At 45.2% G+C, this 25,516-nt stretch overlaps 1 protein-coding gene across 1 annotated transcript; it reads left to right on the top strand.

Moving 5' to 3' along the window:
- The first annotated feature begins 731 nt into the window (after window positions 1-731).
- Ybx3 (Y-box binding protein 3) lies at window positions 732-24,044 on the top strand. The gene is made up of 10 exons (XM_087214129.1): window positions 732-1,088; window positions 3,851-3,914; window positions 4,909-4,942; window positions 7,397-7,486; window positions 10,719-10,841; window positions 14,350-14,556; window positions 18,556-18,653; window positions 20,640-20,814; window positions 21,497-21,596; window positions 23,505-24,044. Exons 1-9 carry the CDS (start codon window positions 869-871, stop codon window positions 21,560-21,562), a joined length of 1,077 nt encoding a protein of 358 aa, XP_087070255.1. The 5' UTR covers window positions 732-868; the 3' UTR covers window positions 21,563-21,596; window positions 23,505-24,044.
- Window positions 24,045-25,516: the final 1,472 nt, after the last annotated feature.

The following is a 25,516-nucleotide window of genomic DNA, read 5'->3' as shown; positions in this document are numbered from 1 at the left end:
AACTGGCACACCGAATTCCTGGCTGCAGTTAGTGTTAATAAAGAGCCCCGCCAAAACGCCTGGCTACCAGGTCTCAGACAGCCCTGCCTTCCTACAGTCCTGGGGCCCAGAGCCCAGCTCACTGCCAGGCCCCTGGGCTCTTCCCTCCACTGGGAATGTTTCCGGGGATCTGTCTCCACCTCTCCTCCTGGAGCTAAGAGGCTGCAGTTGCTCAAGCTTTCCCAGCTGAGGCGCAGCGGGAGCAGCAGGCAGGCCAGGGTGTAGCCCACGTTTTTCATGTACACTGAAATACATAGGAAAGGTCCTTCTCCCTGGCGTTTAGATTGGTGTAATCTGTGAATTGATACTAATTCTCTGAGGTCCGGACCTCAATTTTCCCACCTGTGGGTTATACAGGAAATTATCCATAAATCACCTCTCAGGGCTAAGTTGCCAAATAGTCTTAAATTTTTGATTCTCTGGTTCTCACGGCTGTACCGAGGGTACTTTCTGGTGCTAGGTGAGCGCTGCGTGCGGAGGTTTCCTCGGAGAGTTGGGGGGCCGGCGGCGGGGAGCCCCACTCGCTCCCTGGGCCCGGGCCAGGTGCGGGGCGTTGGGGGGCAGGCGAGGCCCTGGCGCAGCTCCGCCCGGGGTCCAGGCCCCCGCCCTGCTTGCTCCCGCGCGCCGGGGCCTTTAAATGCTAATGACAGCGCCGCCCGCGGCCGCGTCCCCACCCCCGGCCGCCTAGAAAAGCGCGCGGGGCCCTTTTCGGGGCAGTAAGATCGCGCCGAGCCGAGCGCGCGCAGCCGGACTATTACCGCCCCGCGAGCCCCGGCCCCAGCAACGCCGCCGCCGCCAACCGCCGCCGAGTGCCCGAGCGAGCAGCGGCATGAGCGAGGCGGGCCAGGCCCCCGGCTCCACCAGCGCCGCCGCGCCCCCGCCGGCGCCCCCGGCCCCTGCTGGCCCCGGCGCGGCGCCTCCGACCCCTGCTGGCCCCGGCGCGGCCGCGGGGAGCCCGGGAGGGGACGCGGCGTCCGCAGCCCCCAGCCCCGCCGCCTCCGCCTCGGCGGCTCCGGCCGGCGGCGAAGACGCGGAGAAGAAAGTTCTCGGTGAGCGGGGCGGGCGCGCAGTCCCCGGCGGGCCCTGGGGAGATGCTGGGCCCCGGAGGGAAGCGGAGCCGGGCGGCGCGGGGACGGACACGTGGGCCGGGCTGGGGCCGTCGCCCGCGATCGGTGAGGCTCGGGTGTCGTCCCCGACGCCCTTCCCCTCGGAGGGCCCGGATCCCGGCCCCGCTCCGGGCGCGCACGTGCGGCGGCGGCCGGGAACTCGGAAGTGGGGCGACCGCGGCGACCTCGGGGCTCGTCACCGAGGAAGGAGGCGGAGGCAGGAGGGTGGGAAGTGCAGGCGTGGGGACGGGCAGAGGGGTGGGGGCCTGTTGTGCTGCCACAGTTCTGGGCGCGCTCACCCTCGGTGACGCCTTGGGAGCCCGGACAGGCGGAGGCGGGCGTGCGCTCCGGTTCTCGCGGAAACCGGAAAGTTGGCCGCCGCGTGGGCCGCCCGAGAGATTTTCTCCGCTCTGGGTGGGGCATGTTTGGCTCTCCCTGAGCCTTCTCGCCCCACCGGCTGTAAGTGTAAGGAGTAATATAAGGGAAACGTGCTGTGATTCAGTACTCCCCACCTCCAGAGACCCGCAGTTCCTGCCAACCATGAGTGTAACACTCGCTGTTTGTTGGACTAAAAGTTGCTCAAATGCAGTGAATGTTGCACTGGGATGTTGTTTCCACCAAGCTTTCCTTGGAATCCTTCCACGTAAAATGAGACAGCCTCATGGTGTTGTCCCAAGCAGTGTTAAGATGTGTTCCTAATGACACGTTATTATTTTGGTGGTGCAGGAAGATGGAATCCAGAGCCTTCTTGCTGAGCTACACCCCAGACAGACTTTTTTACTTTTTTCCCCCAATGCAACAGGGTCCCTGAAGTTGCTCAAACTGGGCTCACACTGGCCCTTCTCCTGTCTCAGCGTCCCAGAGAGCTGGGATTACAAGTGTGTGCCACCACGCCCAGCTTGCCTTACTTTAGAATAGAGGAACTCATGCAGGTTTTCACTTGATCTTGGAATAAAGAAAGTAGATTTTATCTTGAAAGATGAGGAAAGACATGAAGGTTGGCTTTTCCAACGCCAGCTGCCATTCTGCGTGCCCAGAGCCTAGGATGAATCTTTCATCTTTCCCAAGTTCAGGCTCTCATAATGAAGATCGGCCTTGCACTTGACAAGTCAGTGCTGTCTGGCCTGTGCGTTCTGCCAATCCCCGTCGGTTGCCAAGGAAACACACGGATGCCTAAAATGTGCCAGACACAGTGCACTGAAATGGATATCTGCTCTGGGATTCTCTGATTCTAGTTTTTGCAAGTGGGTCTTGAGTCTGTAGGGAAAGTAGTTGACATGAGTGAAATAAGACTTCTAATGAACAGCACGAAAGCCTTATGGTTTTTATTCTGTCCCCCTTTCCCTTAGTGCTGTGAAGTAGGTTTAGGGTTTTAAAACAAGAATGTGAATGGATTTGTCAGCCTCTGAAGTCTTTGGAAGTAATTCTGGAATTAAAAAACACTGGAGAATTAAAAATAGCTTCCAGCCTGTACTACATTAGACTTGAGAATCGCTTCTCATCTTTACCCCCTGTTAACACTGCCTTTCTAACGAAGGTTATTTCGACCGTGATAGACATTAAAAACAGTTCCTATGTTTGTGTTCCTAGGTTATTAGTTTTTGGCAAATAAAATCACAAAAAATCGTATTATTTGGAATCATGTATGACTGAACTGCGTATAATTGATCAAAAATTGGCTTCTTTGTACATTTACATCCGAAACATCTCATGCTTTTCTTCCTCTGACCTCAAAGTAAAGATTCTGGTGATTGGGTCTTTCTGTTGGAAGTACTCTGCTTGGGTTAGGACTAGAGAATGCACAGTTAATGTGGGCTGATTGTCGTCGGAGACGTACAGGATTTTTTCCTCCACAAAGAAAGCTGGAAGACTTGCCCAAGCACATCAGTCTGGCAGACTGAGGACTAACCCTGCCCACACCAAAGCGAGCCCTGGTCACTGTTTTAGCTTTGAATTTAAAAACTGAACCCTTATTGCTTTTCCTTGGAAATTATTATAAACCTTGTACTAATAGAGAGGGAGTGTGGATTACTGTTAATTATTACTTCCATTCTCTACTAAGCTTTTTAAAAAATGTAATCTGTTGGATTTACTGTTTCACTGAGACTTGATAATTGCATTGTACATTTTCTGAATTTAGTCATAGGCGTTTCCTTCGAGATACTGAGTTTGACGTTTGCAGTTGGTCCCAAGGATCATGTTTAAAACAGTTAAACATGTTCTGTGGCATGTTTAGGACAAGTTCTATGAAGTCATGGTTTGTTTAGAAATTCTGCTAAAATTTGTCATAGTAGTAAAGTGGTCCTGCTCGTGACAGAAGGGAAAGACAGCGGTCAAGTTAAAGAGGGGGTTTACTAGAAAATGCCAGTTTGATTCCCACAAACTCCAGAGAGTAAGGTAAACAATGAAACCAGCCCAGGTCGCTGGAAAAGGCCTGATACTACCAGTGTCAGGGTGGTGAGTACCAAGCTAGCATCCAATTTATTAATGAAAAGTTTCACAAGAAAGAAGTCATCTTCTGCAGCGTATCTCTATGGTATCATCACTTGCTCTATTTTCTTTTCCTAATTTATTTTGAAATCAAGCTATTAGTGGTTCGGTCAGGTAGCTTTAGGCCTTTGTATAATGTTATCAAGATCTCAGTGGTATGAGCTTTATCTCTTTGTAGGTCAATATACTAATTTGTCTGCTTAATCCTATTTCAGCCACCAAAGTCCTTGGCACCGTTAAATGGTTCAACGTCAGAAATGGATATGGGTTTATAAATCGGTATGTGTGTGTCTATGTGTTTTAAATTTATGCTTGTGTCGCGGCATCTGCCATTACAACAGATCTCTTACCATACTTTATTAGTGCGTTGTGTAAGTTTGAAGATTTCTTAGCATTGTAAATATTCTAAGCTAATGGTCATCAAATATTAATTAAAATGAATTTCTAGAACTCAAGCTTATTTCATAAATCTAATCATGAAAAGAAAGAAGAGGGTAGGCTGGGGATTTAGCTCAGTGGTTCCACTTCCTGCCTTGCAAGCAGAAGGACCAGAGTTCGATCCCTGGTACCAAAAAAAAAAAAAAAGAAAGAAGAGGATAGCTAAAAATAAAATGAGAAGCGGGAAGAGACTTAGGATAAATAAGTCCATGTCCCTCATTTCCCAGGAGGAGCAGTGAAGCCCTGCACTGCCAGGCAGCTCTCCTAAGGCTAAGGTTGCACTGAGTACTGGACTCGCCTGGCCCGGTCCCCATGGAACCAGGGCTTCTCAGCTGCAGTTGCTCCTTCCCACTAGGAGCAAGGGCAGCTGCAGACTCCAGGGAGAGTTGGAGGTGTTTTCTGGGGATGTTACTGTCTTCCAGTTTGTTCCTGTCGGTGTGGGTGGGGTGGGGTTGGGGTGGCTGTTTTAAATTTCAGTGTAAGGAGAGCTTGCTTCACAGCTGTGCCCTGCCTGTCCTTTTAACTGTCTTGCTTTGCCTCTGCTGGGCGGAAAACGCGGGACTCTGATTACCCAGGGCCATGTGACTGAGGAAGGGCTGTTCCTGCCTGCTGAATCCTCTCTAGGCACTGTGGTGATGTGAGGGTAAGGTGGGTGTCTTGTTGAGTTACAAGTTTTAATGAGGAATTGATACTAGCTGTCTGGATTGGGTGAGGAGGACAAGCAAACTTTTATGTTGGATTTTTAGGTCTTGAGGACTAAATTCGTAACATACCTGTTCTTCAGTTTCTCTACATATTTAGGACCTTTTACCGAGTTTTTTTTGTCTCCCAACAGAAATGACACCAAAGAAGATGTATTTGTCCATCAGGTAAGAGGGTTGATAAGCGTTGCGTTTTGCTGCGGGAGGAGAGATGTCTGGAAAGTGTCCCTTTCCCCGAAGTGAGACCTGAAAATTATAATTGTATATTAAACTTTCTGTGAAGGTTTTTTTTGTCGTCGTCCCCCCCCCCCCCCCAGGAGCTCAGTTCTCCTTTTAAAGCTTCTTCGGCCGTAGCAAAGTCTCGTATCTGTGTTAGCATCCTTTCCCCATCCCAGGGCATTGCTTAGCAGTTGTCCTCTACCTCGTGGTGCTCAGCACGGGCAAGCAGATGCACAGGGTGTGTGCCTCTAAGATGTCAGGAAACTCTTGGTTCCCAGGACAGTCCTCCCTCTTGTTAAAACGAGGAGTGCTTAGCACATGTCCAGGTCCTTCCGTTTGAAGGAAATAATCGAAAGTGGGTAAGATGGGAAGATATTGAGGTGAATTTCTCTGCTAACAAGTGTCTCAGTCTTTCTTTCAGCGCTTGACCTTGAATGTTACTTATTCTGTTACTACGTATCCTGAATTGCTCTCTGGAAAATAGTTTAAGAGGAGTTACACCTATCTTCCCCATTCCTTTTGTCCCTGTGGTTTTCTGAGCTGCCTGAAGTAGGAGTTTTCACCCAGGACTAGGAGGAAATCCATGGCAGGGACTCAGGCGTGTTCACCTGCAGGGCTTTGTCACGCATCTGGTTTTCTGGTTTTGTTTCCATCCATTTTTGTGTGTGTTGAGGTGGCGTTTGGGTGTTGGAGATAAATGTCTGAAAAGCTCTCCCTGCTTGTGGTTTTTATCCTTTATATTTCTGCTTGGCCGTGTACATTTCTATTGCACAGTCAGTTGATTTTTAATTGAGATACAGGGATCTCTCAGATCCTCACAGACTAAAAGGGAAATGTTACTATGATACCCGGAGGTCCGCAGGCGTCCCTGGAGGAGAGCAGGGCCGAGTCTGACCTGACTCCAGCCCCAGGAGCTGGAGTGAGTCACGGCAGTGTGCCGGGGCCAGGTCTGCCCAGTTCTGCAGGAAGAAGGGCTGGCCGGCAGGGAGGGGCTGCCTGGGAGCCAGCCGCATTGCGCAGTATCCTGTCCCGAGCTGAGCTGCCTCCTCCCCGTAGGAGAGGCCTCTGCCCCACCGCCTCCCTTATTTTTCTCTCCCTCCTACTCAGTAGGGGAAGGGCTGCCTTCCACATGCCTAATTGCTTTATAAAGCAAGGCTGACCTACTTCCGCAGACTCAGCCCCTGTAGCTGTGGAGGAGAGGCCAGCCAAGCAAATGGGAACTGGGAGCAGCAATTACTCCCTCCGATCCATTGCTGGAGAGAGAAACGCCTTTGCGTAAGCAGATATTCATGCAGAATAGCACCCTCATTAATCTTTTCATGTGTATTATTACGTATTCAGTGTTTTATCAGAAGACCTATCAGCTGGAATATGAATGGTGTCAAGGCAAACATGTTGAATAGCACAGGGATATAGATTTTCTGTTTTCCTGTAACTTCGGATAAATCACTTGTCAGCCCCTCACGTTTCCTTGACCTTCCTTGACCGTAAGAGGGGACCGCAGAGGAGAGGAAATACTGTGTTTTTTTCAGTACTGGGTGTTGAACCTAGGGCCTCACACGCTGCACAAGCCTGGCACCGAGCAGCATCCCCAACCCACTTTATTTTTGTTTTGAGACAGACAGTCCAGCTAAATTGCTCAGGCTGGCCTTGAGCTTGTGATCTTGTGATCTTTTTGCCCCAGCTTCTCCAGGAACTGAGATTAAAGGCATGTGCTGCTACACCCAGCACTAACTTGCTTTAATTCCTCAGGTCTTCATGCTTACTCTATCAGCTATTTGTCCTTCTGGCATTTTTTTATTCCTTTTTCTATTTATCATCCACTATGCAACCTATATTTCAAAAATTACTTTGTTGTTGTTTTGAGACAGTGTCTGGTGTGTAGTTCAGGCTCCCAGCAACAATCCTCCTGGTTCAGCCTCCTGAAGGCTGGGATTACCAGCATAGGCTACCACACCCAGCTCAGAAATTACTTTGAAGTTAGCAGTTTCTCCAACACAGTGGGTGTTTTTCTACGTAAAATCTCATAAAGCAGGATCCTCCCTCCCTTTCTGATGGAGCTACAGTCAGAATCTTAGAAGGTTAATAGTTTGACATAACTATTCACCATCACGACTCAGTGATCAGGGTATAACAGGTTTGTAGTAACTGTTTCTCACTACCAAGGTGAATTTCGAAGAATAGCACAAACCAGGAAGTAATGTGGAGTACCGTCCTATAGCGTTTTTTGTTTTGTTTTGTTGTTTCGGAGACCATTGGTTTGTGGGAGGAGAATGATTTAAAAGTGATAATAGGCCAGCAGTTTCTGCAGGTCCACGTGTGTCAACTTGACAGCAGTGAATCATTTCAGTATTGGCCAGAATTGACCTAGACCTCAAATGGGATTTTCTGTTTCCTTGGCAGACTGCCATCAAGAAGAATAACCCCCGCAAGTATCTGCGCAGCGTGGGAGATGGAGAAACTGTGGAGTTTGATGTGGTTGAAGGAGAAAAGGTGAGAAATTGTGGTCAGGCAACAAAGAATGCTGCTTCATACTTTTGCTGTGTGAGTAATAGTCTTCAGCCCTACTCTAGATTATTTTTCTATGATAGGAGGAAGTAAGTTTTAGGTAGAAATATCTTTGATTTTTTAATGTGATTATAAACATACTTGGATATATTTTTTAAAACCTCAATTTTTCATTTAATAAATGATAAACTTTATGGAAAAGCTAGTTTCTCAAAATTTTAAAGAGGTCAGTTTTATTTTGGAACCTAATATTAAAAGTGAACTGCCTTAAGGCAGTAAATATAGATGAAAGCTGCTTTAGAGCAGATATCTTTTGATAAAAGTTTCAGACTGATTTGTAAACACTTCTGCTTAGAAATTACGCACAGCTAAGAGTACTTGATTCTCAATAAAAGGAGATTCACTTGAATGGAATATACTCATTGCTTTCTCTTTTGGGGTTGGATTTTGAAAAGCTGAAAGCACACTGACAGGCTCTGTGAAAGTTTTGTTTAGAAGAGTTCAATCCACAAAGCTGAGGACTCATCTGGAAGAATATCTACAGATTTGTTTTCTGCCATTGTGTATATAAAGTATAATACTACTGCCCTTGTGTTTTCATCTCAGTAGTCTGTTACATATCAGTAAAACAATGTAGACCAAGATTAAAACCATTTAAAAACTTTCCCTGTTGCTGGGTGTGGTGGCACAGGCCTGTAATCCCAGCCCTGGGAAGCTGAGCCAGGAGGATTACTTTGAGTTCCAGGCCAGCCTGAACAAAATAGCAGGACCCTGTCTCCACAAGCCCTCTCCCACACAAACATCATCCCAGAGACTGTTTTTGTGGCATGGTAGTAGGGATTGGAACCAGGGCATTTATACTGAGGTATGTCCCCAGCCCCTTATTTCTTATTTTGGGACAGTATCTCACTAAGTTGCCAAGCCATTGTCTGCATTAGCAGCTCTCAATTTTTTTTTTAAGTTCTATTTTTTTATTAGTGCATATTAGATACACAGAATATCGGATTTCATCTTGGCATAGTCATATATGCATATAACATTCTTCAATCATTTCCATTTCCCTTGCTTTTTCATCCCTCAAGCTGTTCTGTTCTAAAAAACATTTTCATTTGATGTGGAAGTGTTTTTACCAGTGCGATCTCCAAGGTCTGTCTTCCCAACCTCGTGAAGCTGCACATCACTTTCCAGCAGAATGCTGTTCTGTAGTCATCCCTGCCACACCTTTTCATTTTGTGCCTTTTTTTGTGGTTCCCGGGATCGAACTCAGGACTTTGTGCCTACAAAGCAGTCCTCACGGCACCACTGAGGTAAATCCCCAGCAGTTAAATTTTTTTTTTTGGTACCAGGGATCGATCTTGGGACCTTGCACTTGCAAGGAAGGTGACAGAACCACTGAGCTAAATCCCCGGTCAACTTTTAAGTTTTTGTTTTGGTTATTTTTACTTCTGCATGCTTTCAAACATGAGGGTTTTTTTTCCCCCATTTAGTTTATTGGTACATTTTAGGAATAAAATGTTACATTCCTCATTGGGATCTTGTACCTGTACATGATGTATCTTGGTTCTTATTTTTTCCCCATTCCCCTGCCCTCCCTTCACCCTGTCCATCCTTCCCGATTTACAAAGAGTTTGTTTCCATGTTTTTCATTTTCTCATATTTTTTCTTTTCCCTTCTTTCCTTTCCCCTTCCCCTCCCATTTCCCCTATTCCTTTAGACATTTTCTTCCTATTTCACAATATCAATTATAGATTTTGATTCTTATTTACACTTTTAGATTTTCACACCAGAGAAACTATTCAGTATTTATACAAGTGTGTCCTATTTATTTCACTTAAGAGTATGACCTCAATGTGCATCCAGTTAGCTATAAATGTCTCTAGTTTTCCATTCTTTATGGCTGAGTAGCACTCCATTTTATAAAAGAACCACATCTTATCCAGTTTCCAGTTGATGTGCATTTGGACTGTTTCCAAGCTTTAGCTATTACAAACTGTGCTGCTATAAACATGGGTGCACATATATCACTGTGGTATGATTCTTTTAATTCTTTTGGGAAGATACCCAGCAGGGGAATAGCTGGGTCAAATGGGACCTGTAGCCCTAGTTCTTTGAGGTATCTCCATACTGATTTCCACAGTTGTTGCACCAGTCTGCACTCCCACCAACAATGCAGAAGGTTTCCTTTCTCCCCACACCCCTGCCAGCATTTGTTACTGGTTGATTTCTTTTTTGTTTTTTTTTTGGTTGATTTCTTGATAGCAGCCAGTCTTTCTGGGGTGAGATGGAGCCTCAGTGTTGTTTTCATCTGCATCTCTTGAATGACCAGTGATGTTGAACATTTTTTCATGTTTATTTGCTGCTTTTACCTCTCTGAGAAATGTCTGTTCATTTCAGATGCCCATTTTTGAATTGGTCGAACATGAGGTTTTACAAATTGACTCTTGTGTCTCCTTTGTCCCAATTTGTTTTTAGATTTTTGGTTATTTTAATTTAATTTTATTTTGAGATAGAATCTTGCTTTGCAGTCCAGGCTGGTCTTGAATTTGCAGTCATCCTCTTGCCTCCGCCTCCTGAGTGCTGGTATTACAGGCCTGCACCACCACACGTGGCTGACGCATTATTTTACTTATCTGTCCCTATGAGAGTAAGAACCCTTAAGTCTGTTTCAAGGATAATAGAAGGTGTAAAGAGGGGTGAGGTGTGCAGACTGTTACAAAATCAAGAACCCCCCCCCCCCTCCGTGACCCCCCTGTGGCCGTCACAGTGGGAAAAGTTTCTTCACCCTTAGCTGAGTGCTGGACAGAGCTACAGGAACCTGCCAGTAGAGACGCAAGGCACCGCTTATGGTGAAACAGGTTTGAACGCAAACTGGGGAGGTAACACCTCAGTTCTGGTCCATTGAGAAATACTGTTCCTGGTTCCACATTACTTCTGCTTTCGCAGTTGTGTTTTGAGCAGTTCGTACTCTCTGAAGAGCACACAGCTCTCATACCTGGCACAGCCGGACGAGGAGGCAGCGTTTGTTTGGCCAGCTGGATGCATTTAAACCAGAGCAGCGCTTCCTCTCCTTTGTAAACATGAGCCGGTTTCTGAGATGGTGGTCGGAATTCTTACTGTGCCGGCCGCTTGGAGACTAGCTGTCCCACGTTGTGGTTCGGGGGGACGAGCGTGGCCTCTTCTGGATTTGGGGGCCATCTGTGTCTCTTTTCTTCCTCAGGGTGCTGAAGCAGCCAACGTGACGGGCCCCGACGGAGTCCCTGTGGAAGGGAGTCGCTATGCCGCCGATCGCCGCCGATACCGCCGCGGCTACTACGGCCGGCGCCGGGGACCGCCCCGCAGCGTATGTCTTCTCTGTTCCTAATCAGCGGTTGGGAATTCTTCCACGTCCAAAATGAACCTGGAGCATGTACCTGGAGCAGACAGTTCCCCTGTCTTCTGGAGACAGGACAAGTGATTAGTATTTTTGTTTTTTGAAAAGAAAATGTTTAGTGCCCAGAAATTACCCATTGCCACTGGTCTCCTTGGAAACTTGCCGGCTGGAAGTCATATCCGTTAGGAGGCATTGGCTGCGAGTTCCAGACATTTACTTATCTTGGAACAAGGAGAGTTAGATAGGTGGTTCAGGGTTGGGAAAAAGCCTCAGTCTTCGTTTGGCTTTTTTATCTGGCCAGGACCTTGCATGTGGCGTTCACTGGCACCTGGGCTTCAACCTCCTGTTTCCTTCCTTGCCACCGATACTGTTGACCTCTGAAACAGTTTGGCAAGAAAGAACAGGGAATCACTTGGGGATGGGTAGGTAAAGCACTGGCCCCAGAGGATGAAATAAGTTACCCCAACAAAGTAGCTATTTTATTCAGTATAGCATTTTCCTGTTACTTCAAAGTAAAGAAGGAGTAATTCTCAGATTTTTAGTTCTTTAGATTGGTCCCAATCCAGATGAAAAAATTTACAAGCCCTGTCTGGCTAGAGCTTTTGCTTAAGCAGCTCTATTATTTATTTATTTATTTTTGAGACAGGATCTCTCTCTCTTTATGTAGTTCAGGCTGGCTTTGAACACACTGTGTAGCCCAGGAATGCCTCAAACTCATGGCGATCCTCCTGCCTCAGTTTCCTGAATGCTGGGATACAGGTGTGTGCCACCATACCTGGCAAGCAGCTCAAAGGAATATTCTCAAGGCAGAAATAGAGAACTCAGTTTGTTTGTACTCGTGAGGACCATGTTAGACTTGAATTAATAAGAGGATAAAATTACCTAGTTTTTTGGTGTGTTTGGAGTTAGAACCAGGGATTAGCAGCATGGAATAAAACTCAGAATCCTTTGTGAGTACAGGGAGGTATCTACTAGCTGGGCATGGTAGCACACACCTGTAGTCCCAGCACTTGGGAGGCTGAGGCAGGAAGATTATAAATTCCAGGCCAACCTGAGCAACTTAGTGAGACCCTGTCTCAGAGTAAAAAATAAAATGGACTGGAGATACATAGCACAGTGTGAAGCCCTGGGTTCAATCTCCAGTATAACAAAATCCAGAAACAGGAAGGTAGCCACTCATTGACATGCAAAGAAACATTTTTGAAAAGTCTCAGAATAAAATACCTACAGATTGGGGCCAGGGATTTAGCTCAGTGGTTCTGGCACCTGCCACGCAAGCGCAAGGTCGAGTTCGATCCCCAGTACCAAAAAAAAAAAAATACCTGCAAATTGAGAGTGATTTATCTCTATGCTCATAGATTCATATTTTTCTCCTTAGGTAAATGGATTTTGCTCTTCTGTTAGCTTTACACCCTGCCCAAGTTGGTTTCATCATTCCTGAGGACATGTCCTCTTTTTTCTGACCCTTGCTTGACTCCCTACATCTTTAGTAATGAGCTGTGAAGGCTGGTGTAAGGGTGAGCTACTGCAGTGTTCACTGCGAATTCTTAAGTTCATTCGATTTATAGAGCTTGGGCTGAGATTACTTTGATGGCGAGGCCAATTCTGAAGTAAAAATAGAAAAATCTTCAGTAAGAATTTTTCCTCAAAGACTTTTTCCTCTAAGACCTGGAAAAGATAACTTACAAAAAAATTTTCAAAATGCTTAAGGTGTGCATAAATAGAGGCTTCAGTACCTCAGTGCTGGTGGCTTGTCAGTATGGTCAGCAGTGACAGTGCCTCGTTATTGTCTTGCAAAGTTCCAGTGAAATATTTGGCTGCATAACACTTAGAAGATACAGACATGATGTGAACAGTTTCTACTGTCTTCCACTTACTGTTTTGGTGTGTGTGTGAGAAGCACAGCCTCACACGGCTGTGCGGTACTGGGAACTGAACCCAACGCCTTCTGACACAGCTATGTAAATTTAATTTTTATGACAGGATCTCCCTAAGTTACCCAAGTAGGGCTTGAACTTGCAGTCCTCCTGCCTCAGCCTCTCCAGTAGCTGGGATGATAGGCGTATGTTACTGTGCCTGGCTAATTTGTTTATTAATATTTTAAAATATTTATTAGTCGGGCCAGGGATTTAGCTCAGTGGTTTCGCCGCCTGCTGCGCAAGCACAAGGACCCGAGTTTGATCCCTGGTACCAAAAAAAAAAAAATTTATTAGTACATGTTTGTATCATTTTAAATTTATATTAGTACATATTTACATTGTGTAATGTTTACATTTCACTGTAGGGAGTTGCTACATGTACATATCATACTTCAATGATTTTTAAAAACTGTAGTTACTTACCATAAGGACTACTTGTGATTTCTATATTCCTTGTAGGGTAATATTTGAAATCACAAATGCTTTGACAGATGTTTGCTTGTTTTTGTTTTTGGTTTTTGGTACCGGGGATCGAACTTGGGACCTTGATGCTTGTTTTAATTTGTTAAGATATAAAATGGTCATATGTGATGTAGTTTAAATATATAAAATAATAAAAAATGAGTTACTAATTCTCTTTTTAAATGAGGTCTGCATTTAGAAATGGTTAATCCCTACCCTAGTTAATTGTATTAGGAAGTGCAATTAAAATGTTCTAAACATAAAAAGAGTCATGCCATATAGGTCATTGATTCTCAAACTTTTTGACTTTTGGCTGCATTTTTATGCTTAGCTATTGAGGATCCTAAGTGTATGTTTATCTATGTAGTAAAAGAAATTTAAAATACTCCTGTTAGTATAAATTTATGAAGAGGGCTGTTTACACTGAGTATGTGGTATTGCTTTGTACTTCTGCACCTTTCTTTGCTGTACGGTGTGATAGAAGGTGGCTGGATCCTGCAGCCCAGGTGTGCTTTAGTCTGCGGAGAGCCCGAGCACCCAGCATGCGGCAGAGAGGAGCAGGCGCAGGCGGCCCCAGCGGCTCAGAAGCGTGGAGAACACAGCGCTTTGACCTTGCCCACCCGAAGTCTTCAGACCCCGGCCACGTTTTGAGAACTGCTGTAGACGCTTAGGTCCAGCATGCTGATAACATAACATGTATTTTTCTGGGCGTTACCCTGCCTCTCCCTCGGTGGACGTCCATGTTAGGCCTCGCAGCGAAGGGCGCTGGGCACTGTAAATCCCCTGGGCGCCCCAGGGGGGCTGCTCAGATGAGTCTCCCCAGCTCCAGCCAGACGACTGTTAGGTGTGTTGTGGGTCGCTTGTGCTTTTCTGCTGCTTGGTGTTTGAGCCGCACGGATCTACTTCAGTCCCGGTCATTTATCCCAGGAATCATGACCGCCCGGGCTAAATGCGAGTTGCCTGTTTCTGTTTCCCAAAGGCGTTGGTGCTGGGAGTTAATTTTCCAAGCTTTCAGTGACGTTATCCGACCTGATGTTATTCTCCCGTTTCCCGCCTCGCTGGACTAGTTCTGAATCTCTGTTTCTTTGCTTTGCTAGTACGCTGGGGAGGAGGAGGAGGCAGGGAGCGGCAGCAGTGAAGGATTCGAGCCCCGCACGGCTGACGGGCAGTTCTCGGGGGCCCCGGGCCAGCTGCGCCAACCCCAGTTTTACCCTCGGTACCGGCAGCGGCGCTTCCCGCCCTACCACGTGGGACAGAGCTTTGACCGCCGCCCCCGGGCCTTTCCCCAGCCCAGCAGAATGCAGGTAAATTGCACCTGGGACTGAGCGTCCTCACCTCATCCTTCTCTGCCTCCTCCACTTCTCCTGCACCTCCTCCTCCAGCTCCAGCTGCCAGGTCAGACCTAGCCTGTGGCTCTGCACAGCTTGGGAGCCAGGAGAAGGCCGCCCTGCGGGTGGGGTGTGACAGGCACGTGGCCTGTGCCAGAGCTCAGATGGAGAGTCCCAAGGCTGGGTTGCAGGCCTGTCTGCTACTTCCCATCCATGAGGTTCCCGGAGATTAATTTGTGCGTTTTACAATGGGGGCATTAAAGCCTGTACCAAAGGGTTCGCCTGTTAAGTTAAACCCAAATGACTGCAGTATGCAAAACAGTTACAAAGACTGCATTTCGAGAGATGGTGCTGATTTTTTAAAGAAAACTACCATAAAAATGAACATTGTTGGCTATTTATTTTCCCTTTTCTAACTGCAAAATATTAGAGCTGTTGTAAAATTTGTTATTATCAGTAAGCCTCATACTGACTTTGCAGTTGGAAAAGGAGGAATAGATTCTCATTTTTTTGTTTTTAGTTTTTATCACTAGCTGCAGCTTTTGCTTCTTTCATGCCCTTGTGTCCCCCTGAAGTGTTTTGACGGAATATCATGTTCAGTCCGTGCTTTGCTACACTTCTCCTCTCCCATCCCTGTGAATGTTCTTTCTCTTGCTTCTTGCTTTTTCCCTTCTTTAACAGCTGCCCCTGACAAGTGTGCTATAAATAATGGCCAGGCTCACATATGTGGAGACACTGGGTACAGGAGACTGGGCTTCTCTGGGCCCGCACTCGGGGCGTCTAGGAAACAGGAACAGGAAGTGTCCGTGAGATTGCAATACAGGGCTATTTCTGGTGCCTTCATAGTGCTTTCCTGAGATAAGCAGGCTTATTTAGTGTATGTACTGTTACATATTCTGAAAGCATGATGATGCTTTTCCATATCTTCTAGAAGTGTTTCCCCTTAGGACCTGAAGATGCAGGGCCTTGTGGGATGCCATTCTCAGAAGCCAGGTTAAAGCTCCCTTGCACACGGTCCCCATCCTCACCCTGACTGCATGCATTTGTCTTTGAGGCAGGCTGACCATTCCCCCGTCAAGTTGGAAGGAACAGCACTCTTAGGTCTTAAAGTTTCCCTTAGAAGCTTCCTACTCCCTGCTGTCACGTGTGAGTGTTGTGTGACTTAGCAGTCTCCATAAGCCAAATAACAGCCAAAAAATGAAAAAATCGAAAAGCCCTGTGCCTGTAATTAGGCTGCTTTAAGGTGGTCGGTACAGGGGCCTAAGAACTTCTTAATTTCCCAGTGGACAGATGGTCGAGGGTAGGATTTGAGTAGCAGTAGTGAAGATGAGTGGTCAAGTTTGGGAAATACTTAAACAGAAAAGTCACAATGTTTGATTGTGCAAATATGTAGTATGAGGAGTAAACTATTTCTCTGTGGATTTTTTATGTAAAAAATTAAAGGAAAGCCAGATGTGATTCCTGTAATCCCAGCACTTGGGAGGCTGAGACAGGAGGATCTCTGCATTTGAGGCCAGTCTGGGCTACGTAGTGAGACCCTGCTTCATACAGAGAGAGATTGAAGAAAGATTTGAGTTGGGGGAGGATATTGAAAAAAGTTTGGAGGTCTTTTCCCCAGTTTACCTTCAGTAGGGATGTCAAGTTGGCAGAAGAATAAAACAGTCCAAGGTATAGGAGCTGGAGGAAGGCATGGTGGTATCTGAGAAGAGGGCTAAGTGAATGAAGCTGGGGAACAAGTCTTAGGGGCACCAAGAAGGGTAGGGTAGTTCTGTGAGTGGCAATGGGGTGGCAAGGGCTGATGAGGGGGCCCCCGGGGACACGCAGGACCATGGGTGTAACTTTGGAGTTGGAAAGCATGATGCCTAAAGCCGTAGGGCGACATGAATTTAATACAAATGGAAATGGAAAATGATCGTGGAATTGGGTTCTGGGACATGACTGATAAGGACTAGGGAGGTAAGGATTGTGCAGCGGACAGTGGTGAGGAGCACTCGGGAGGGTGTATTTCAGTAAGGGAGTATTAAATAAGCACTGTCCGGTGAGGAGAAGAAATGATCATTATTGGGTTCGTAACTTGGCGGTCAGTGGTGTGGTGAGGACAGAAGTTTGCTTGGAATGAGTGAGTGGGAAGAGCAAGGAAGTGTGCCTCATGCTGCAGTGCTGAGGAGCTGCTGCTTCCATGGGGATTCTTTGAAGGGGCCGAGAGGTGAGGTCCGCACTGCCGGAGATGTGAGATCAGGCCAGGTTCTGGTTTGATTTGATTTGCTTTGTACAGTGGTGAGTTTCCCTGACTCTTCAGCCCAGATCTCACCAAAAGCTACTTCTAAAGAAGGCATGGTAGGTCGGGGGGGGGCATATCCGTTTGCCATCCTCCTGTTCACAGGCCAGACCACATGTGTCCACATCACACAGGCGTATGCATGTGCTCGAGTCTTAGTTCTGATGACTGAGAGGGCCCAAAAGCAAGAGGCTTGGACAGTGATGTGCATACCTGCCGTCCAGTGCTTTGTTCATAGGAATCATTCTCCATAGAGATTTAAGGGCTGGGGCAGAGTAAACACAATGTAAGCCTGGAACATCTTGTGCCAGAAAGCAAGGAAGTTACTCAGAGAATGTTGGGGTCATGTCAGAGGACAGGAGGCAGCAGGAGGGGGTTCCCATTGGCCAGTAATGATAGTGACAGACCAACCCATTGAAGAAAAGAGAAAGCATGAGACATTCGGGTACAAATAAATAAATGGACACAACGAGAAATTTGATGAGTAACAGGATGTTCGCAGACTTCGAAGGTACGTGCTTCCCTACAAAGTCCTAACTAATTACAGAGAGGGAAAGAGTAAACTTGTAGTGGAGAAACTGGGTAAACTGCTTCACGGCTTAGCAAAGGGGAGCAGCATTGAGTCCTGGTAGGGATTGAGGCCGTGTGCCCCCAGCAGGATGCCCCGGGGAGTGCAGTGTAACTTCCGTGATTTCCCCTGTCAAAAGTGAGAAAACTAAGTCTTAATTGGGGACTACCAAACATCCTGGATGGTGGTGTATTTTACTGAGTAACTGGCCTGTAATTTTTCCACAGTGTCATGGTCGTGTGTGCCAAGTAAAGGTTGTTGAAATCTTCCAGACAAAAAATTGGAATACAGGCTACACATGATTCAGAACGGGCCTTCTGGTTGTGAGAGTTACTATCTGGGTGGACCTAGGATGGGGTCTGAGGGTTGGATCCTACACATCCCTGTACTTCTACTTGTCTTACTAAGTTTGTATGTGTTTTGAAAGTTAAAAAGTGGAAAAGATGGTGCTCTTCCAGCCTGAGTGCTGGGATTATAGGTGTGCACCACCACACCCAACTCTTCTTAAACATTATACTTAACCCAAACATGAAAAAAACCAAAAGGAAGAAAGCAGAGGCAAAAACACGTGTTTTGTGTTTCTCTTTTTCTTTCCTTGCTGGATTTTGAACCCAGGGCCTTGCACACACTAAGCAGGCATTCTTAACACTGAGCTCTACCCCAGCCCACAGTTAAGGTTCGGATGAACCTCTGTAGAAATCCTTAATGGGATTGAGAAGAGATTAGTTTGTAGAATTATGAGCCTGATATTGAAACAATTCTGAAAAATCTCATTTTCCGATACAGTATACTATTACATTCCTTGTTAATTGAACACATTAGATTTTAAAATGTTGCTGGGTATAGTGGTGCACACCTGTAATCCTAGCACTTGGGAGGCTGAGGCAGGAGGATAGCCATGAGTTTGAGGCCAGCCTGGGCTACACAGTGAGTTCGAGGCCATCCTGAAATACATAGTCAGACCCTGTCTCAACAGAATAAAACAAAAGCTAAGTTGGTAAGATTAGATGTTCTGGGATACAGTGAAAGACTATTGCAGTAGGGCTGAGCTTGTTCTAAGAAACGGTTCTGTGTTCTCTGCACCTCTGTCCCATGCCGCATCACTCACTTCAGCTCTCCTCACCTCCAGGCCGGTGAGATCGGGGAGCTGAAGGACGGAGTCCCCGAGGGAGCTCAGCTTCAGGGCCCGGTGCATCGGAACCCGACCTACCGCCCACGGTACCGCAGGTGTGTGCCGCTCCCTGCAAGCCGTGGCCAGTGAAAGGCACTTCTCGTGTGCACTAGAAGACGTGGCTTCTTTGCCACATGTGAGGTGTTTTGTGCTTTCGGACAGCAGTTTGACCTCCTTCCCTCCAAAGGGAGTTGAACGTCCCAGCAAACCATTATTCAAGTCCTCCAGCTTCTGTGGACTGTACTTTTTCTTTTTTTGGTGGCACTGGAGATGGAGCCCAGGGCCTTTGCACCTCGTTACGTCTCTATCTATCTCCCTCCCTTTTCACTTTGAGGCATGATGTTGCTGAGTCACTAAGTTGCCCAGGCTGGGTTTGAACATGTGATGCTCCTGCCTCAGCCTCTCAGTACTAGGATTACAGCCTGGTATGCAGTCCCACACAGCTTGATACTTAATTTTTATTAAATTAAGTGAAATAAGAAATTAATTGGTAGGGTAATTTAAATGAAGGAAGATTTGTGTTAGTATTTGGCTCACTGACTTTTAACTGGAGTAGTCTAAGAGATAAGTCATGCTGTGAAGTGTATTTTCTGTACTTAAATTCCACTTTGCAATTTAGTGGGTGTATGACCTTGAGCTGGACCCTTAAGCTGGGGTCTCCAGGTCTGTAAAGTGGACATTAAGAAATGCTGTACAGCTGGGTATGGTGGCACACGCCTGTAATCCCAGCACTCCTGGAGGCTGAGGCAGGAGGCTTACCTTGAGTTCAAGGCCAGTCTAGGATGCATAGTGACTTCAAGGCCAGCCTGAACTGCATAGCAAGAGCCTGTCCAAAAAAAATTTTTTAAAGTTTTACAGTGGCTAATAAGATTAAATATACGAGTGCATCTGAGATCATTAGTATGTGCCTTATCTCCTACAAAGACTGAACTGGACTCGCTAAGATCCTCTCACAGCTTTTTGTCATAAGTCTAGCTGTTCTTTCCATGCTGCAGGTTGAGCGTCCCTTATCCAAAATACTTGTTGCCAGAGATGTTTCAGATCTCATAGTTTTTCAGAACTTTATTGATGAGCATCCTTGATGCAAAATTCCAAAATCTGAGATGCCTCAAAGGGAAAAATTTTTAGTGTTATTTTGGGACTCAAAAAGTTCTGGATTTTGGAGGATTGGGGATTTTTGGGTTGAGGGTGCTCAACCTGTACCTAAAATTTGATGACACCGATTCACTTAAAGGAGGAGTAAGAGTATTGAACTGGGAAAGGATTTATGCCAGACCAAGTCCTCCTCCTCCTAGGGTGCATTCCAGTTTTAGACAGGAATCACTAATGATTAATTACTAAGCAGATTCAAAGAAAAGAGTCTTTGGAAAAGTCTTTTTTGTTTTTTTTCTGGTACTGGGGATCGAACTCAGGACATTGCACTTGCCAGGCAGGCGCGGTGCCACTGAGCTACATCCCAGCCCGTGGAAAAATCTTAATGAAACAGGCCGGAGATGGTAGCACAAGTGAATCCCAGCACTGCAAGCCATCTTTGACCTTTTCCGAGCCATAGTAAAACAGCACCTCCATGTGGTTCGGCCCAGTACCCAGCATCTCTGCACCTGCCGGTTTTCTCACTGTAAAGGTAGCTCAGAGATTTAGCATTGCTGGGAAATGTTTAATGTGAAAACATGCTCTGGCGTGTGGCGATGCCGGTTTTCTCTCTGGGGTTCATCGCTTAGTGTGTGTTCAGTATATCTGTTCAGCACAGCTGGGTATTCTAATCAGGAAAACCAGGGGGAGAAAAGGTATTTCCAGTAAAACCTTTGCTCCATTCGTTGTATTGCCTGTAAATAATTCTAGCCGTAAGTACTGATCACTTTTTTTGAGGCAGGGTATGTATGTATCTGCTTATGTCGTCCAGGCTGGCTTTGGATTGTCTTGTCCCACCTCAGCCTCCTGCAGGAGAGTTCACGGGCATGTGCCCCCAAGGGCTGACTTTAACAGTGAACCCTCAGAGCATCCCGTGTCACGCGCTTCCCTCAGTGTCTTTCTCTCTCTAGAGGGCCTCCTCGCCCGAGACCCATAGTAGCACCTATTGGAGAGGCTGAGGACAAAGAGAATCAACAAGCGGCCAATGGTCCAAACCAGCCAGCTGCTCGCCGCGGCTACCGGCGTCCCTACAACTACCGGCGTCGTCCCCGCCCTCCTAACGCTCCTTCGCAAGATGGCAAAGAGGTGAAGCTCCAACCAGAAGGGATGTCGCCAGACCAGCTTTCATGACTGGAGTGTGTGTGTGTGTGTGTGTGTGTGTGTGTGTGTGTGTGTGTGTGATCGAGGATTGAACTCGGGCCATTGTACTAAGCTGTATCCCTTCCTCTTCATCCTTTTTAAAGTTTTGAGATGGGATCTCGCTAAGTTGCCCTGGCAGAGCTCAAATTTATGATCCTTGACTCAGCCTCTCAGGGCTGGGATTACATGCGTGGCCCCTATGCCTGGCTTTAATGTTGCCGCTTAAGGCTCACATTTATAATGAGTTTGCCTTGCACATAATTCAAAGCAAATGTTTGAATTCAGCTGATTAACATTCCTGAAAGGATTGCTCATGTGGAGGGGATTCCACGAGAGCGTGTGGGGCTGTCGTCTGGGACTGGGTGGAGAAGCTGCCTCTGAGTGGGAGCTGAAAGCAGTGGCACTTCATGGACTGGAGTCTCGATGTTCAGGGGCCGTCTGCCAGCCTCTCTGCTGTGGACTAAGTTTTCCTTCAGGCACATAAGGGCCACTCATGTTTTGCATGGTGATTTTTCTTCATAGGCAGGAAAATTCACATTTGAGACCTTTTGGCCTTAGTTAGGGGTCTCCGTGGTCGCCTGGGTGGGGTTTCTTTCTGGTTTATGACTTGCTTTTTTGTGCCTTGTAGACCAAGGCAGGTGAAGCACCAGCTGAGAACCCGGCTCCGGCTGCCGAGCAGAGCAGTGCTGAGTGACACCAGGTCCCTGTGCCCCTTCACCACCAGCAGGGTAAGATCAGGGCCGCCCGGCCTGGAGCTGTCCTTTCCTGTAAATGTCACTGGGTGCTCAGCAGTAGCACACAGTGGTTTAAACTCGCTCTGTGATTCATCCGTGGCAACCCCTTGTGTCCATTGGATTCTAGGGAAAAAACTGTTTGGGTGGCTCAGTATCCCTCAGATTGACCTTATTTGGATAAATTTGGGGTTTAACATGGAGTTTAACATGGTTTAACAGAGCTGAGGGCCAATCAACTTTTTTTAGACAGCTTTTAATTCTTACTCCCACTATGGAAAACTGATGCATTTCTGGCACCTAGTGGCCAATTTGATAATTTTAAAGTCCCTGACATGAGCTTGTTTTTAATAACAGAAGACAATGATCTGTAGAATAAATTGGACCCCCCCCTCTTTTTCCTTTGGTAACCATTATTTAAAGTTTTGAAGTTATTGTTTCTTCTTTCTAATGCTATCTGCTTTTATATGTGGGTGGTGGTGTGGGATTAAAATCATTACGTAGATTTTTGCTACAAAGCAGCATTCTGTTTTATCTCTGGGTGGCATGGACATTAATCATAGACTCCCTATTCGAAGTTCCCTTACCTGACTTAGAGTTATGTAGTGACATGTTCACACTGGGCCATAATTCGTATGTCTCATGCTGGGTGGCTCTGATTTGAATTTGATTGTTCCCACCGGCTTGAACCACTGGAAGTGTGTGCATAACTGTCCCGTGGGGTGGCTGGTATCACTTCTTGGGAGTGTCTTTGATTACAGTAATGCAAAGAAAGGCATGGATTTAGCAGACCAGGTATCATCAGATTACAGTTCTTTTTTTGTTTTGTTTTGTTTTTTTGGTACCAGTGATTGAACTCGGGTCCTTGCGCTTGGGAGGCAGGCGGTGGAACCACTGAGCTAAATCCCCAGCCCAATATTACAATTATTAAGGAAAACATTAAAGTGATATTAAAAGTGGTATAAAAAATTGTAATATGGCCAATTTGTGACAAAGAAGTTGTAAATGGATATTATGTATACCAGCAATGGGGGGGACTTGTTAGGTTTCTATGCTTAAAAAATGTAGAGAATTATTGGTAAACTATTAATTCAGGACGAATTACTTAAAGAACAGGCACAGATTACTTAAACAAATTTGTTGATTGTTGTAATAATTTTTAATTGGTTTGAAGAATATCAATACAATTATTCAAATTCAAGCAACTAACTTGCTTCAGTCCATTTATAGACTTTTCATTAATTTTATTATTAAAAAGGCCGATAAAAGTGCTAAGATCCATTTGTACCTGAGGGAGGCAGTCATGCATGTACCATTAGTGGTTCAAGCTGGCAGAAACTTGTTCATCATTTGTAAATATGGCTGTAGTCTTTTACTCTGAGTACTGTTACTTTGATATGGTTCCCTGCCCCAAGGGAAAAAACAAGAATAAAACAGTGTTTTTACTATTTAGAGTTTGTCTAACATTGGAGAAGAGGCTAAGTAATGATAATATCAACATGAGGAGAAGCAGCCGTGACTTTTTAAGTGTTTGAGGAGTTGGTGTTAGTGTAGTTTACCTGGTAAGGGCCTTGTGATGGTTTTCTTTCATACGATTTTCAAAATCTTAAATATGTACTAATCTGGCTTGTACAAGTACTTTGCAAGTAAGCATTTTTATCAAATTAATGTATAGTGTGGGCCAGGGATTTAGCTTAGTGGTGCTGCGCCTGCCTTGCAAGCACAAGGTCCTGAGTTCGATCCTCGGTACCAAAAAAAAAAAATTAATATATAGTTTACAAATCTATAAAAGATGAATAGACTTCGTTTAGAGCTTTTGAAGTACTGTTTTTGAGTTATATGAAAAATGATTTCTGTTGCTGTCATTTTGTCACTCTTGGTAAGTTTGATTTTTATTTTTTCCAGGTGACCTAAAGAATAACCATTCAAAAATAAAGCAAACCTTACCAACACCAAAGAAACATCTAAGCAATAAAGTGGAAGACTAAATAAGATTTGGACATTGGAATGTTTACCATTAGTCTTTGAGAAACTAACAACTACAAGAGGAAGATGTCAGAAAATATTTCTAGTCAGCTGCGAGCTCAGGAATGCCTGCACAGGATATAGGAGAGCATCCTCCCCATTTTCGGCTACCACTAGGTTTATATTTTTTTCCTGGTTTTTACTGTTTTGGTAATTGAAAGAAGAAATATTAATTCTACGTGGGGAGTACCCCAACCAAAGAAATCTGAAATTGTTACGTAGTAAATGCTTTTCTTCCTTTTTTGTTCATTTTGGATGCTGGTGCTAAACTTCTAAGTGTCGTGATTTAAAAAAAAGTTCTGCCCTTATTTATTTTTAGGATGGGGGGAGGACAACATTTTTGCTTTCTTTTGTGACTCTCTTTGGAAATGTGCAGTAAAAATTTTCTCAAAAATAAAATTTTTAACCTTCAAAGGAAAACATGTACCTGGAATATATTTTCCCATGTTATCATGTAGTTACTGCTTAACATATGTAAATTAGTGCTTTTTAAAAGTAAATTTAGTCATATAAGTTTGAGATCATAGAAAATCAGATTCATTTTGAAATGTACAACTGGGAATTAAGTTCATATCTGAGTTGAGTAGTAGGCATGGATTATTCGATACACCACATCTATTTTCAGGTTAAGAGCTCAGATTGCCTGTTAATTTTCTTGAGATTAATGGAGGAGTCAGTAGCTCTAACATCATGAACTTGCATCCTGGGATTTGCAGTATCACTCTGCTTGCTGTATGTGTGTGCCATGTAGTATATGTACATCCTCCTGTAGACTGTAAGTCATCTCTAGATTGCTTATGATACCTGAGACATTGTAAATGCTATGGAAATAGTGGCTACACTGTATTGATGAGGTGATATAAATTTCTTTGCCCCCAAAATATTTTTGATCTGCAGTTGATTAAATCTGTAGATTCAGCAATGGAGAGCCAACTACATGTGTCTTTCAAAGAACAGGTTGGGGACTTTTCAACTACACTAAGGAGTTCCTGCCACTGGGGTTGGTGCCCTTACATTGAAAAATACTACACACTACCTGTAGTATGTACTTTTCAGATCAGCTGTACCTTTCAAATTATTTGTTTCTTAAGTATTGAGCCTAGGCTGGCCAGTTGCTTGTAGAAAATAATCAGATAGGGAATTTAGATGGAAAAATGTGTTATAAAATAAAGCATGGCAAGGGGATAAAGACTGGCATAATTACAGAGAATGTTTATTTTAATCAGGGGAGGTGTCTTACCCTGTGGTAAAATGATATATAGAAAGTATCCTAAGGTGAGGGGTAAATGAGCTTTTTTTAAAAAAAAATTAATTGGTACATTTTAGATGTGTAATGATAACATTCATCAGAGGGAATTTGTACCTGTACAATGGTATATCTTGTTCTTTTTTCCCATTCCCCTCCCCTGCCTTCAACCCCTCTTCTCCTTATGTATAAAAACTTTGTTTCCATTTTTTCCCTCTATCCCCTTGCCTCCCAGTTCCTCGTTCCATGTGAACATTTTCTATTTCACAATAGCTATTATACATTTTGATTCTTATTTACCTGTTCAGTTTCTCACATCAGAAAACAATGCAATATTTACACGTGTCTGATTTATTTCACTTAAGAGTATGGTTACATTTACCTAGAAATGTCTCCAGTTTATCTTTTAGGGTAGAGTAGTACTCCATTGTATAAAAAATCTAAATCTTGGACTGGGAATTTAGCTCTGTTTCCGCTACCTGTCTCACATGCACAGGGTCCTGAGTTCAATCCCCAGTACCAAAACCAAAACAAACCTAAATTTTTATCCATTCATTGGCTGATGGGCATTTGGGCTGTTTCCAAGATTTAGCTATTACAACTATCCTGCTATAAACGTGGATGCACATATATCACTGTGGTATGA

This window comes from Heterocephalus glaber, unplaced genomic scaffold (assembly GCF_053883595.1).
Source record: "Heterocephalus glaber isolate CG9 unplaced genomic scaffold, H.glaber_assembly_v1.0 deba00001444, whole genome shotgun sequence".
NCBI classification, from domain to species: Eukaryota; Metazoa; Chordata; class Mammalia; order Rodentia; family Bathyergidae; genus Heterocephalus; species Heterocephalus glaber.
The sequence above is the reverse complement of the archived record's forward strand: the minus strand, read 5'-3'. Positions and strand labels throughout refer to the sequence as shown.